Source organism: Micropterus salmoides, unplaced genomic scaffold (genome assembly GCF_014851395.1).
Source record: "Micropterus salmoides isolate LMB-PRFRI ecotype aquatic unplaced genomic scaffold, ASM1485139v1 Ms_hic_scaffold_22, whole genome shotgun sequence".
NCBI lineage: Eukaryota > Metazoa > Chordata > Actinopteri > Centrarchiformes > Centrarchidae > Micropterus > Micropterus salmoides.
In genome coordinates this window covers 6393433-6407498 of record NW_024041373.1, presented here as the reverse complement: position 1 = coordinate 6407498, position 14066 = coordinate 6393433, and the positions used below count along the sequence as shown (strand labels likewise).

At 43.0% G+C, this 14066-nt stretch overlaps 1 protein-coding gene across 2 annotated transcripts in view; it reads right to left on the bottom strand.

Annotated features, from left to right (window-relative positions):
- The window catches only part of LOC119917210 (inositol polyphosphate-5-phosphatase A), a 145944-nt gene that overhangs the window by 37461 nt on the left and 94417 nt on the right, over window positions 1-14066 (bottom strand). For both annotated transcript variants that reach the window (XM_038737408.1, XM_038737409.1), the window contains exons 8-9: window positions 13180-13299; window positions 3380-3464 (exon numbers count right to left, since the gene is read on the bottom strand). In XM_038737408.1, coding sequence (XP_038593336.1) covers window positions 3380-3464; window positions 13180-13299 — 205 coding nt within the window. The remainder of the gene's footprint in view (window positions 1-3379; window positions 3465-13179; window positions 13300-14066) is intronic.

The following is a 14066-nucleotide window of genomic DNA, read 5'->3' as shown; positions in this document are numbered from 1 at the left end:
ATTCTGATCACTACTACCTGAAACAATGTGTACTGTAAACCTGTCTGCTCAATCACAATAGTTAAAGTCAACCTTAAGACATGAACTGGAAACAAGGGTTATTAACTGCCTTTGAAAAAACGGACACAGAGCTTGTATACAAAGATGTTAATACATTCCTATTGCAGCAGCGACAAACCACATCCCGGGGCATCAGACTTCAGAGCAGCAGTGACAGTGTTACTGTTTATAAATGAAAGTTAGATTAGGGACGGCAATTTCATTTGCTGTGACCAACTGCAAGACTAGTCCAGAAAGGGAGGCCAAGAAAGAAACCAAATGAAAATGGCTGAATAAAAGAATAAACTGAAACATCTTTATCTTAATTGTACAGTTTGCCAGAAGGAAATGTATTTAAATGTGATTGAGAGCACTAATAACAACCTCTTAAATGTAATTTCATCCCACACCAATCGCGTAGTGCTAGGTGTCTTTTATTGCAACAGGTCTCCAGTCTGGGACAACATGCATTGAATCTTAAGTCAGTCAGTCACTGCTGGCTTGAATGTGGCTTGAACATGGGATTAAAAGAAATCACGGGCAGCACATCAACAAAACCTTTGCCGTTTCCTGTTTCATCAGCACCGATGCAAATCATGATCAAGCCAAAGCATGATCAGACCCATGGGAGAGGAAAGAGAAGGTTGGTGGGGACTGGACCACCTCCAGGCTGCTCAGCCCTAGCATTAGTCTCCACGTGGCTGTGTCCTTTGTCTGCCAGTCAAAGGGCCGCTGAATGGAGGTCAATTGAAACCAATTCCCTCTGTCGGACACAATTAATGGGGTTGCCCGGACCGGGCAGAAGGGGGGCGGCCGCAGGCCTTTGGTTACTGATCCTGCCGCACAAGCATGCCAGGAATTTGCCACCTGGAATTTGCCCTGTGACAATAACAAACCCAGGCTTCCAAACCCACCTCCTTTTCTGAACACACATGGATACATCCTAAACTACCCCCTGTCCCATCCACCCACCCACAATGCAGGATGGGTGACAGGGGAGTGGCTAGTGGTTGTCCACAGTCTAGTCACCCACAATGGACCAGAGACAGAGAAGAAGGGAAGTGGTGTAGCGTGCAGCTGTAGAGAAATGTACTGGAGTATTTTCTGATCCAGTGACTCTCAAAGTGGGGCCTGGTGATCCCCATGGGTGCCTGAAGGTTGCCCCTGGTGTTCAAATCAAAGAGGCAAGTAGATTAATTTTGCTTTCATTTTGTCCACTTAACACAGCAAAATCTATTCATCTGTGTAGTTTTTTGGGGCGCTTTCCTATCGATTTAAAGGGGAGAGAGAAAATTGAGAAAAGCAAAAAATGAGACTCTCAGACAGTGAGAATGAGAGCCGGCTTCTCGGTGTCTGAATCAATCTTCGGATAAGTATGGACGATCGATCCACCACCAGCCCATCTACAGTTAAGCACTTCAGTGGATGTGCACTAATTGTCCTGTTGACATTAATTGTCATTAAAGGGCTTAAAACGGCCTCCCGGCTGTGAGTTACATCCCACGCTAAGGTTGCAACCCATTTGTTTGTTGGTGACATCACAGCTCTCTCTGCCACTAACACACAGGTCACTGTTAAATGAGAAAGGTTGAGCACTACGCAGGAAGGGTTTATATGAAGCAGCGCTGCCCCTCTAACGATGCATTTTGCACAGCTGACATCATCAGCCTTTTCGGTTGTCCCCATTAAATGGTTGGTATGTTTGAGTACCCCATTGCCCACAGCTCTAACTTCCTGAGAGGAAGTCTAAAAGAACCCCCTGCATGGCTACCACACCCCTTTAGATGGAGTGAATCAATCAGACTCATTTGGCCTAACAAATTGGTTTGTGTGTGTGTATTTGTGTGTGTGTGTATTCGCTCTGGGTGTGAATATGTATGTGAATGGGGGCCAAGGTGCATAAGAAAGGAGCTGCGTGGAGGGGAGAGGGGGCAGAGATGGACACACACACACCGATGCAGGCCTAACACATCTCTGGAAAAGGGTTCATGACCCCTACTGCACTCAAACAGCATTTCAGAGTGGTAGGGACATGGAGTGGGTGAGTGCTTACCTACCACAGAGCAGCACGGACAAGACAGGAAACATGAGGAGAGAGTTATCTAGATTAGCTATACAGGACAAACACACATAGACTCCAAACCATCTCATATGACTTTGTTTAACTGGATGCTTTCCTTTCACACTAATGCATTCACGTTGCTTGCCTGCACTGGCATCGGAAAAACATTTTTCTTATAAAACCAAATAACGTTTTATATATTTTAATGTGTAAAACGCAGTGTCTTATCACAGCAATGCTGATAAGATAAACAACAGCATTTCATTTATAGAAAATCACTGTGGTGACCTAAATGTGGGCAAGGTCACATTTAATTGCAAAAGGGCAAAAGTTGACTTCTGAATAGGTTCACTGTTTGCACATCTGGTGTTGTGGATTCTGTTTATTATCACTGAAGTAATGCATTTTCACATGATTAGGCAGTTACTGTGACCCAATTACAGATCCAAAATCAAATGTACTGCACAAATTTTGAGGCAATCAATCAATGCCCCTGATAAAATGCTGATCCTACTTAGCTGGCCATTCTTTAGGGGGTTGCTATTTACTGCTCCTCTAGTGGCCAGATGACTCAACTACAGTACAAAAGGTTTCTTGTTGTGTGCCATACAGAGCAAAGTCCTTCCTAAGTCATTTGAGCAAAAACCCTCCATTCAGAAAGCCTTCCCTCCTCTTCCCTTCTCCCCTGAAAGGGGCTCTGGTTGAACTGAACAATGCCCACACCTTAAAACAGGCCCACTGATTCGAGGGTCATTGTGCTGGAGAGGAGGGAGAGGATCGGCCAACAAGTGGCTCTCCCACTCTGTTATCATAGGACACCACTGTCTGCGGTGGGCCTTTATGACTTGTTATGCCACCAACTCCCCCATCTCCTCACGGAGAATGCTGAATGACCGCGCTACCTTGGCCCTCACTGGCCTCATTTGCACCCAGAAAAGGAGGGGAGGAGAAGGAAAAAAAGAGGAAGGGAGAGAGAAAGAGCAGTGAATGGCACCATAACATAACAATGCACTTGGAGGCTCAGTTGGCAAACACAGCTGGACCAGCAACAGTGAACCGTTTAATGAGTCATAACTCTAAAGAGACAGAGGGCTACTAAAACCACTTTTACTATATTGCGCTCTCTAATACACATAAACACAAACACAAACGTTATATTACTATGAGTTTGACAGTACTTAACCACATATGTGTGCAGTATATTAACATACAGTTGCGCACAGATAATCTATACAATATGCCTTTTCATCACTAATGGTGTAACACAAAACCACTCACCTCAATAACCTGCTTCGAGTCCAGCCTGAAGTTGAAGTCTCCAAAGACAAAATATGGCAGCTTCTCAAACCGCTGGTCAGTGATCCTGAAAAACATTACATCCATGTCAGTAAGAACGTTTTAAACCACCATCATAACTTCTGTCACGAGTGCAGGCCGATGGGACAGCCGTAAATCATCATTCCTAAAATCTAATCTTATCTAAATATACATTTTATATGTATGTATTATATGTAATACTATAGATCCTGAAAACCACAATCTTTATGTCTATTTCCATTAGCTGTCAAAGACTTCAAGCTGACTTTTGATGGGTCCCCTGAGCTTAGGGTATTTAGTAAATGAGGGCCACAGCTCCACCTGGTGGTCTGAACATTTTCACCTTTCCAAAGCAGGGATAATATTTACTTTATTTGTTTTTTATTTTATTTTATACATCTTTTGTAGTCTGACAATCTTTTGGCATAGCAATTTGTGTATGGACATAAGGATGGGGCAGACAGAGACATCATGGACCTCAAAGGATTTGAGGATTTATTTATAGGCGCAAAGTAATATATAGGTGTTTAAACAGCTTGCAACAGCTTGAAAAAAAAACCCTTACCCTTATATCACTGTATTTGCCTTCAGGAAACCATCTATTATGCAAATCAAGTGATATGTTTGACATTTTTGCAATTTCCCATGTGTAACAATTTCCACAAAAACAAGTGAATAGAGTGAAACAACTCAGAGACCATCTTTTGCAGCACCCACGTCATCCCTTCATCTTCTGGGACTTGTCTGTAGCATAAGTCTCTGAATACATGCAAGTAAACATGCTTCCAGTTAATTCTCAGCTGACACCACAATTCAATTAACAAATCTTGATAATTTCCTTTGATAATCTCCTTTGATGGCAAAGAAAATTCACTTTACTGAATTGATCAAAGGGAGAGTGAACCCAAACCCGAGGAGTCGATTCCTGAAGATATTCTCCATGTTGGTCCTGGCAGCTGCCTCAGAGAGAGATAAGATCAACTGACTCTGTAGATGTGTTCGTGGGCTTTCGGGTATGAGAGTCAGACAGACTTGTACAGCTTGAAGGATTCCATCCACCCATGCAGCCACAGGCTCTGCTTCAGTTTGAGCGTAACTAAAGTGACTATTACTTTTTTAATCTCACACACTTTGTCTCTTGCAAATATATTTTATGCACTGCATGCATTGCTTTAATAAACCTGAGAGTATACTGTGTCAGAGGATTCGTTCGAGTTAGATCCTCTCTGACTTCTTCGATATCTCCAGAACTTCGCCACAGCGCCAGTATACCAGTGCTTAAAAAAAAAGAAAAAAAAGAAAAGCACCTAAGCGACATATAATTAACTCCTATGCCTCATCACCTACTTAAAAGTGGCTCCTCTACAGAGTAGAGATAGGAAATTAAGGTGGACGTAGCGCAGCCTCTTGTGTAATTAATGATTCAGGATGCTTGGCTCGCTATCTCCGCTAAGCGTGCGGATAAATCTCACCGTGGACTTCCCAGGCCCAGATAACAATATATTTATGGGGCCGTAAAGAGAGAAGAAGCCTGTTCTTAGTGGTGGGTCTCGGCTCTGGACGGCTGTCGTAAAGCATGGCCACTTTTTCTCTACAAGAGAGGGTGAGGAAATGGCAGGGAGGCGAAGGTGATTGGAGTAAGGAGGGGCTATTATATTAAAAAGAGAGTATGCATCTTTGACATACCATTATATTAAACAGAAACTATATTGTCTTTCTGTCCCATAGGATTTTCAAGAGGGGTCAACAGAAAGATGGGAACAGCATCTAGAAAATAAAAACAGACATGTTACCTGCTTATAATTTATGTAATTACTAATTCCTAAGACTGTTCCACCTGTATGATGGACATCTGCTTCATTCACTCTAGATGTGTGGGAGTAAATGAACACTTCAAAATGAGATCTACCATTTATATCCATTATTTGAGCAATATTGATCCTCCTTAATTGCAGTCACTGCAAACAAACAATTATATTCCCGATTAATGGTCTGGTCTATAAAATATCAAAAATATTGAAAAATGCCTTTTACAAATTTCCAGATCACATCTTCACATGGCTTGTTTGTTTGACCAAGCGCTCAAAGATTTTCAGTTCACCGTCATAGAAAAGAAAAGCAGTTGAGAATCTGGAACCACTGGATTTTTGTCATTTTTGTGTGAATGATTAACTTTTTTCATTTAATCGATTTCTTGACCTATGGTTTTAGCTCTACTCACAATACTAAAAGGATTCTTTGACTGCAGTAGCATCAAACATTATGGGCAAAGCAAATGGCTGTTGACGTGATGGTATCGTAAAAAGCTTGAGGTGGGGCCAAACAGAAATAATGCGATGCTTGAGTTGTGTGTGCAAGAGAAATATATCAGCCTTGATAGACTCTAAAACAGACAGTTAGGTCTTGGAGGTGTGTGTCCGTACATGAGCAGCTGATGAAATATATGTCATACGGATCCTAAGGTTACACAGATGGTGAAATATCATTTGCCTAAGGTATTGATATCATAAACCTTCTTCACAGATAAAGATCAAGTTTAGATTAATAAACAAAAGCTTCAGTTCAACACTGGGATCCATCAGCCTCAGGACAACACAATTTATTTACCTAGGTGCACCGCTCCTGAGTAGAGATACTGGAACCAATATCGTCTTAAAAATAAGGAAAACATGTCTCCCATATTTTTAAATGGGCTCATTTACAGCACCGGTCCAAGGTGGATCTGTGGTTCACTAGCCAAAAGAATCTATACTGGGAGAAGCCATAGAAATACCTCTACAATCTCACTTAGTGCATATCACTATGATAAGATTCTGAGCTAAATACTTTTTCAAACTGTACAAGTAAAAACACGCTTACCTGTATATAGACTATACTGCGTGTGTGTGTGTCTGCAGTAGCTCATTTATACACTCAAACTGGGACTGATGTCATTAATGACCTTACATCCTGGTGCTAAGAGACTCAGCTCTATTCAAACAGGGTTAGTGGCCGGTTTACGCTATTGGCTCGAATGGAGGGCAGTAAAATGGCTGTAGACATGCGTCAATGCAGTTGTTATAGGCGTGGGAACTCTTGTGTTCCTTGTGCTAATAGAGAATTTACCACATCTGCTGTTGTAAGAGAAGAATATAGCCAAAAGTCAATCTCAGTTTTACTTTGTTTCAGTCAGAAATCTGTACACGTACAGATCAGACAATGACACCACTAATACATAAAAAGACATATAAAGACGGGGATATAAAAAGTAAGAGTGTATGTCTATTTCTAGAGTGTGAAGGTCTTCCTCCTCCCTTTCCTGTAGCTTTATCCCACTAACAACCATGTCTAATACCCGCAGCCTGGCTGTTTTGTCTGCTGCTCCAAGGTATCAGCCACAGGTCAGAAGGTAACACTCTGTTTACACGATCATTTCCTAAAGCACTCATGGTGACCCGCTGGTGTGAAAGTTGACTTTTTTCTTGGCCTTTGTGAGGGGAACGAAGAATCGCAACATTAGCTACAGCTACTGGGCGTGAAAGGGGCCTGAGGGTGGGGGGTCCCGAGCTTGGGGGGCCCCCCTCGCTGACCCTCAACTTTCGGCGGGGGCCCCATTAGCCTCGTCATCACAGTTCATTCAGGCAAACTGTAACAGTGTCGGTGACATTCTCCCACAAAGACGCACTCCTTTACACAGTCTATAAACATGCTTCTCCTGGCCAATTCATCGCGCAGTGACACCCCTGAAAGAGGCTCTTCACAAGGGCCGTTCTCACTGAGGTTTGGGCTGGGGCCTTCTTCGGGCCTTCCTAGGGGCCACACAAAGACAAGGGTCAGACGCTAATTTATAACATGGCCCCCGACTCTGCTCCCAGGCTCCTTAAACCACCAACACAAAGCAACCACAGCACATTCTCTCTTTCTGACTCTACTTTTCTCTCACACACAAATATTCTGTCATAGAAGTGAACAAACCCCACCTGTGTCCAAGACTCTTGCACCAAAGGCACGGACAGCATGCCAGTCTAACAGATAACAGTCATGTATACCACAATAACACATACAAAACCTGCCCGCTTATAAATCTTTCTCCTTCACACCAGCCGCAATCCCTCACTGACTCCTCGCCAGATTACACACTGTGATTGACAGCTAAACTGAGCCATAATAGACAGTCTATGTGGGATTATGAGGGTGCAACGGGGGGCCATGTCATGCTTATATTGACAAGATGACTTACCATAAGTTGGCCGTTCAGATTCAACTTTGCACACAATAGCTGGGCTGAGCGCAGTCATCCATTGTAAGTAAATGTTGAGAATTTTGGAGAATGTTAACATTGTGAAGAATGTGCTGGGTGACGTCTTTTTGAATAGGCCAGGGGTGGCCCCTGACAGGACCTTTGACACTGCAGGATAGCCTTCCCCACGTCCCCCTGTTAGGACCCTAGCACCCTCAGTAACGCCCACCCAACCAAGAACACCGTGCAGGAAAGATCTGGTGCTGAGGGGGTGCAAGGATGTGGCTGCGGTCACACAGAGGTTAACAAATAAGGCCAACTCAAGCCAAAAGTGCTGTCAACGCAAACTCATGACAGCTTTGAGTAAAGGAGGAGCCAACTTGTGAAATAATGTGTGGAGAGGACAAGAAAACTTTCCGTAACTGTGACTGAGAGGTGTTTGGAATTTTGTCTGAAATGGACTGGAGGCCCCAGATATCCGGGTCCCCAAAAGCTCCAGGTTCCCCGTGTGTCGATTAGTGCCACGAGATGTCACGATTTTGAAATTTTAGGTTATTTCTCGTTAAGGTGAAAACCTGTCTCACGGTATCAGCATGATGGAGTGTGAGGGTGCAAGTAGCAGAGAAGATGCTACTTCTAGGGGCCCAGTGGAAACAATAACCGGCGACAAAGTGAGAGACAAGACATGAACGATATGTGAGCCACATTTCAAAATGCACCTGCATTGTTTTGCATTTTGTGACTTTCAGATGAAAAAAGAGGAAGAAGAGGAAATTAGGGCTATTCTACTTTAGATATAGATGTAGAAATTCGGGCAACACTAATAAATACAAACTGTGAGGATAAGAAGGAAAATGTACTTAACACATTTGCCATTAGTTTGGGACTCTCATCTACAGTTTGTGTAATTTATATGCAATCTTATATCATCAGTGTTATATTGACATTTCATGGGTAGATTTACTTGTCTGTGAATGAAGAGACACAGGTGGAAAAGCTGTATCTAACAAATCTCTGAATGGCCCATATCTATCTAAAAAAAACTTAGAGAAGTGGGAGGAGGGGAACATTCTATGTTCTTTTCAGGTGCTGGAGTGATTCCTCCATATATGTCTACCCCCCACCATCTCTCAGAGTGCCTGCTGTAGCACAGTGTGTGTGTGTGTGAGAAATAAACAGGTCTACTATGAGCAGAGAGACACTGGAGAAGATTAACCTCTGCTCCTGTAGGCCTCCCAGGGTGAGAAGGCAGTTTAGAGTCACACAGTGACACCACACACACACACACACACACACACACAATCACTCTCTCTCTCTCTCTCTCTCACACACACACACAAACAGCCACAATCACACAATCACTCTCTCTCTCTCTCTCACACACACACACACACACAAAAACAGTAATTTTGTTATCCAATGTAATTCGTATACAGCTGGGGAATACACTGAGGAAGAACAAAACAAGCATCTTTCAAACAGACACATATGACATGGAAGTTGGGGAAGTTGCAGTAAAAAATATGAGCACCGAGCATAATACTTGGATGCATTCACACACACACACACACACACACACACACACACACACACACACGCACTACTCTCTTTAATAAATTCATTCTGGCTTTATGGAGGATCTCCCTGTGATTATCCAGTCCTCCCTCTTGCAGCTCAACATGTCTATTGGCTGGAAACTAGCCAGCCTTTCTCTGCTCTTTCAGCCTGTTGTTCTGGGAAAAGCCTAAAGGGAAACATTTAGATTGGAGGGCTCTTTGAGACACTCTGACAGTTGACTGATGACCGTCCATAAAATGACAAAGCATCGCTGTGTGGTGGCCAGTGCGGCCCACTGCCTCCCCATGGGAAACTAATTGCTTTGAATTGTTAACGGCAACATTATTTTTCTGCCAATCATTGCTTTTCAATGCCCCGAAAATGAGCATGAAACAAGTCTTTTCAGCGAACAAAACAGTTAAATGTCCCCAATGTTGATCAAATTAACTTCAGCACTGTGACAATAGACTATATTTGTGTGAAAATAATGGTGCGCCACAAAGGACGCCTTTATGTCAGGATTTCACAGTTGTAATGTAAAACTGTTCTCCCCTGAACCGGACCAGCCACTCTGAATGGGGGTTGGAAAAAGAAACAAACTCCAATACACAAAAGGGATTTTTTTAAGGAAGAGGAAAAAAAACTGTTGATTTTATCTCATGCTATGATTTCAGTAGCCATGTTCTCCATCCTCTCAAGAGGCCAGCATCACTATCAGCTGTCTTGTGCAGAAAGCAAATAAGAAGCATCTTTTTACTGCATACACATCTCTAGCATCTTGTCCCTTTATAGCAATTAGTGGGTGAACATTATTCTTTACATTTTAGAAAATGTATTAAAAATCTTTTTTTTACATTGTGTGCACACAAAAACTATTAAACCTTGACATAATTAAAATTCCACATAAAGGTGTAACAGAGTCAACAAGGTAAATAACACTTGATGCAGCCCTGAGCACATATGTGCATTTTCAAAGGACAGGAAAACTAGCAGAGGATGCATTTCAAGCAGAGCTTTGCTTCACTCTCATGGAAGTGGCTCACACATCAACGCAGCTATAGAGCAGTGCTTTTTTGATGTGACTCAATAGTGAGGTCTGGCTGGCTAAACGCTGTTCCTTCTCAGCATTGTTCCCTTGAGGCCTTGAAGCACTTTGGAGATAAACACCGTTTAGCAGTTAAAAGGGCCACAGAGGAAAAGGCTTATCAGATGTCTTCTCAATGGGCCGTAAGCTGCATTATTAGGCCTGGGCCTCAGATAAGGTGGAGGCTGGAAGTTTGATGCCCGGCAGCAGAACTCTGTCCCCCAGCACTGCCGTGTGATCAGGCTGCTGTGCCGGCTGCCTTATGGAACTCAGCTGGTAGTGTGTTCAGGAGCCCCCCTGCCCTCCTCTCCTATCCCGCAATGAGAGAGAGATTAGAGCTCAGCGAGGGAGAGAGGGAGGGGCAGTTTGGCTTTAGATATTCCCCCTTTCCCTTTTCCTGCTCTGCTTTCTGGGGGTAGGAGTCAGAGTTAGGACAATGGCTAAAAAGATGGTTCCCAACCAGCCGCTGAATGGGAACACTGTTGGTGGTAGCGCTTCATTCAAAGCCCGGCCCGGGCACATTGTCCTCCCAGATCTGCAGAGGAGAATGGAGTTTGCTGGTGGCTGCCAAAAGGTTAGCAGCCTCTGTGAAAGGACCAACCCATTATTCACTGCCCTTTACAGAGCCCAAGCACCCTTTGTGCTCCTCCTCCCTTCCCTCTGCACCGCCAGCTTTTTCTCACTCCGGTGCTCCGGATCTGCGCCCTACGGTTTCCCCCAAAGTGAGCGACTGAGGCGCGATGCCACCACTATCCCACCCCTGTAGCCTTAGCAAGGAATACCAGGGTAGCCGGAACATATAACGACCTCCCCTCCACCACCTTGCCTCACACCACTTACCCCTCATCCCCACCCCTGTCAAAAAAGAACCTTTAAATGATATGGCCCAGAAGTAACAACAGGGTTACCATTCACAACACAAGGGGATTTAGAAAGAGGGAGCGTGGAAACTGCCACTCAGCCAACACAACTTCTATTCAATCCCCTCAGCCACCCAACTTAAACTCAGAGACTCCACTATTTAGGTGTGTTTACAAGGGAGCCTTTAAAAAAATAAATCAACTGCATGATGAAAGCAGAGGAATTACAATAAAAACACTTAAATGTAAGCAACAACAGGGGGCCTTTTGAAACTTCATTATGCCAGTAAATCCAGGTAAGTTACAGCGTAATAAAAACTGCAAAAGTGGCCATATTCTTAAAACGTTCCAATTTCCCTGTCCATTAAAGGTGGACCGTTCTTTCATCAAATCAAGAATGAAGTACAGGTAAATTATGACCTCGTAGAGAATACTTTAAAAAAAGTGCCTCGTAACTCATGCACATCAGAAAGCCTGGTGATAATGTATGCCAACGATATATGCATGTTGTTATTCAAAGTGGAGGCGGCGGTGAGGCATGTCTTGCATTCTGATGCCATCTGAATGGGAGGTCACCTGCTACGAGGCTGCTACCGGGCTTTTATTCTGTGTTAGCATGACCAGGTAGGGAGCAGAGGTTGCACCGTGCACCCTCTCGTTCTGCTCCGCTGCAAATGGATATTCCATAAATCACATTAGTGTGGCCTATGAATGGATAGCCTGGCCTGTTTGTACAGAAGCTGGCACTGCTCAGTGCAGTGCTGAGAAATCTTTCCCATTACAATTAAGATACCTAGAGTCTCGCAACCATTATTAAAAAAGGTTACATTTATTCTGAAGCTTGATCCTCTTGGAAGCACAAATCTGCAAATGGCATGGCTATTGCTTGTTAAATATTTTAAATCTAGAATTTGACATTTTGGCTTGATGGTGGTGCAACAGGAAAAGTCAGGGGGTCACCAAAAACTTTAGGGCGAATCCTCTGAATATCTACAGCAGATTTAACTGGAATAAGGGCAATTGTCTTTGATATCTAGTGTACATATTTGACAAATAAACCAGCGGACTGAGGTCACGGATGGTCCAGAATGGAAAGTTGTCCTCCTTTGGGGAGCTGGAATGGGCTCAGTAAATGTCATGGCAATCAAATTAAGATTAGGGGACCAATATTGTCCATTGCCAATTTCATGCAAACCAAACCCATTTTAAAATCCTGATGTACCAAATCGTTATTCAAGGGGAAATTTTGTCCAAATTGGCGGTGCTAGAGAAAAGATCATGATCCCCAGAATCATACTTTTGATATGTTTTGAGATACACTGGACCAAATTGGACGCATGGCACAAACAGCTAAAGGACAAACACTTATACTGCCGGTAAGGGGACAAAAGTGAAAATGAATGTAGGATTACAATACAAAAAAAAAAAGAAAATGCTGAAAAAAGTGAGGAGTGGTTAGAGAGAGGGACAGAAAAAGAACAGATACAAGAGAGTTGGGAGTTCACAGACCGTGTAGTGAGTAAGACCCCCTACTTTTACAGACAGATGTAATCCCATTGGTCTAGACTGAATCCCACCAAAATCCTCTCCGCTGTACCTCTCCTGCTTGGTCTCATGCTAAGCTGAGATCGATATTACAATATCAATACAGGTCTTGTCACGCCAGACATGCTGGGGAATTGAGGATAATATCTACTACATTTTGTAAATATCCAAATCCCATTCTTAAAAATTGATAAAAAATCCAAACATATTTCTTTGTATTTTTTCTAAATTTCTATTTCACAGTTTAATTGGAGTCTATGCTTCTCAATTAAGCACAGACATTACCATGTAGAGTCCATAAAACTACATAAACTGTGATGGTCTGACAACATCTAGTAATAGTAGAAGCAGGGAGTCTCTCCACAGGTGAGGGACTCTTTATGGTCATATTCAATGAAAATATAATTATGTAAGAAAGAGGTTTTCCCTTGATCTCATCAAGAATACAGCATGGATGGAAAACCTAAAAGAGAAACAGAGGTGGAGTGTATAGTACCTGTCTAAAACAAAGCCCAGAGCCTTCTGCCTGGTCCCAGAGTAGACAGAGGGGCTTTTCTCCCAGGCCACCAAGTTGGAAGCATCGTGGAAAAGGTGGATGTTGACCAGATCAAAGGCACTGGGATGAAAGAACACAGTCTAAGTGACCTTCTTCAACTAGAACATTTGTAAAATTGTTTTTTTTTTTTCATGAATTCATCAACCGCATTAAGACTTTATCTCTTTAACACAGTAATCACAGGCAACTTCAGCACTGATAAAAGCTTGCTCTGTGTATTTTTAATGTGATGAGAATGAATCCCCAGACATAGATATTTGTGAATCGGGGCATTAGATGAGCTTTTGATTAAATTATAGACAGTAACAATTTGACAATAACAAGCAAGTATTTTGTCATTGCTGACTTGGTACACATGTTTCTGATATTTCCTGATGGTAACCCTCTCCCGACCTTTCTTAAAAGGTGGGATAAAAAGCTTCTCTAACCACAGATGCTCAAACACTACATATGAGTGTAGACATCCATACATACAAACACTAATCTGCTTTCTTTCAGTTTGTCCTGTCAGGGAAACCCAAGATGGCTCAATGTACAGTGATGAACACCTCCCTGCTGATCCTATCAATCTGGCCTGTTTTGTTGGCATGGTGTCAGGCAGGGGGACCCAGAGCAATTGGTCTTATCTCAAGGGTTTTATTCTGCAGTGACATCCAGAAAAAATGAATATATGCATGGCTTTGGCTATCTCTGTCTATCCCATCTCTGATCTGATCTCCCTATTCTTCACCAGCCTCTCTCCCTCCGCCGCTCTTGTCAAACGTCATGCCCCTATTAAATGCTTACCGTTTCAGCTCTTTAGTTCTCATGTCATCCTTCCATTAGAT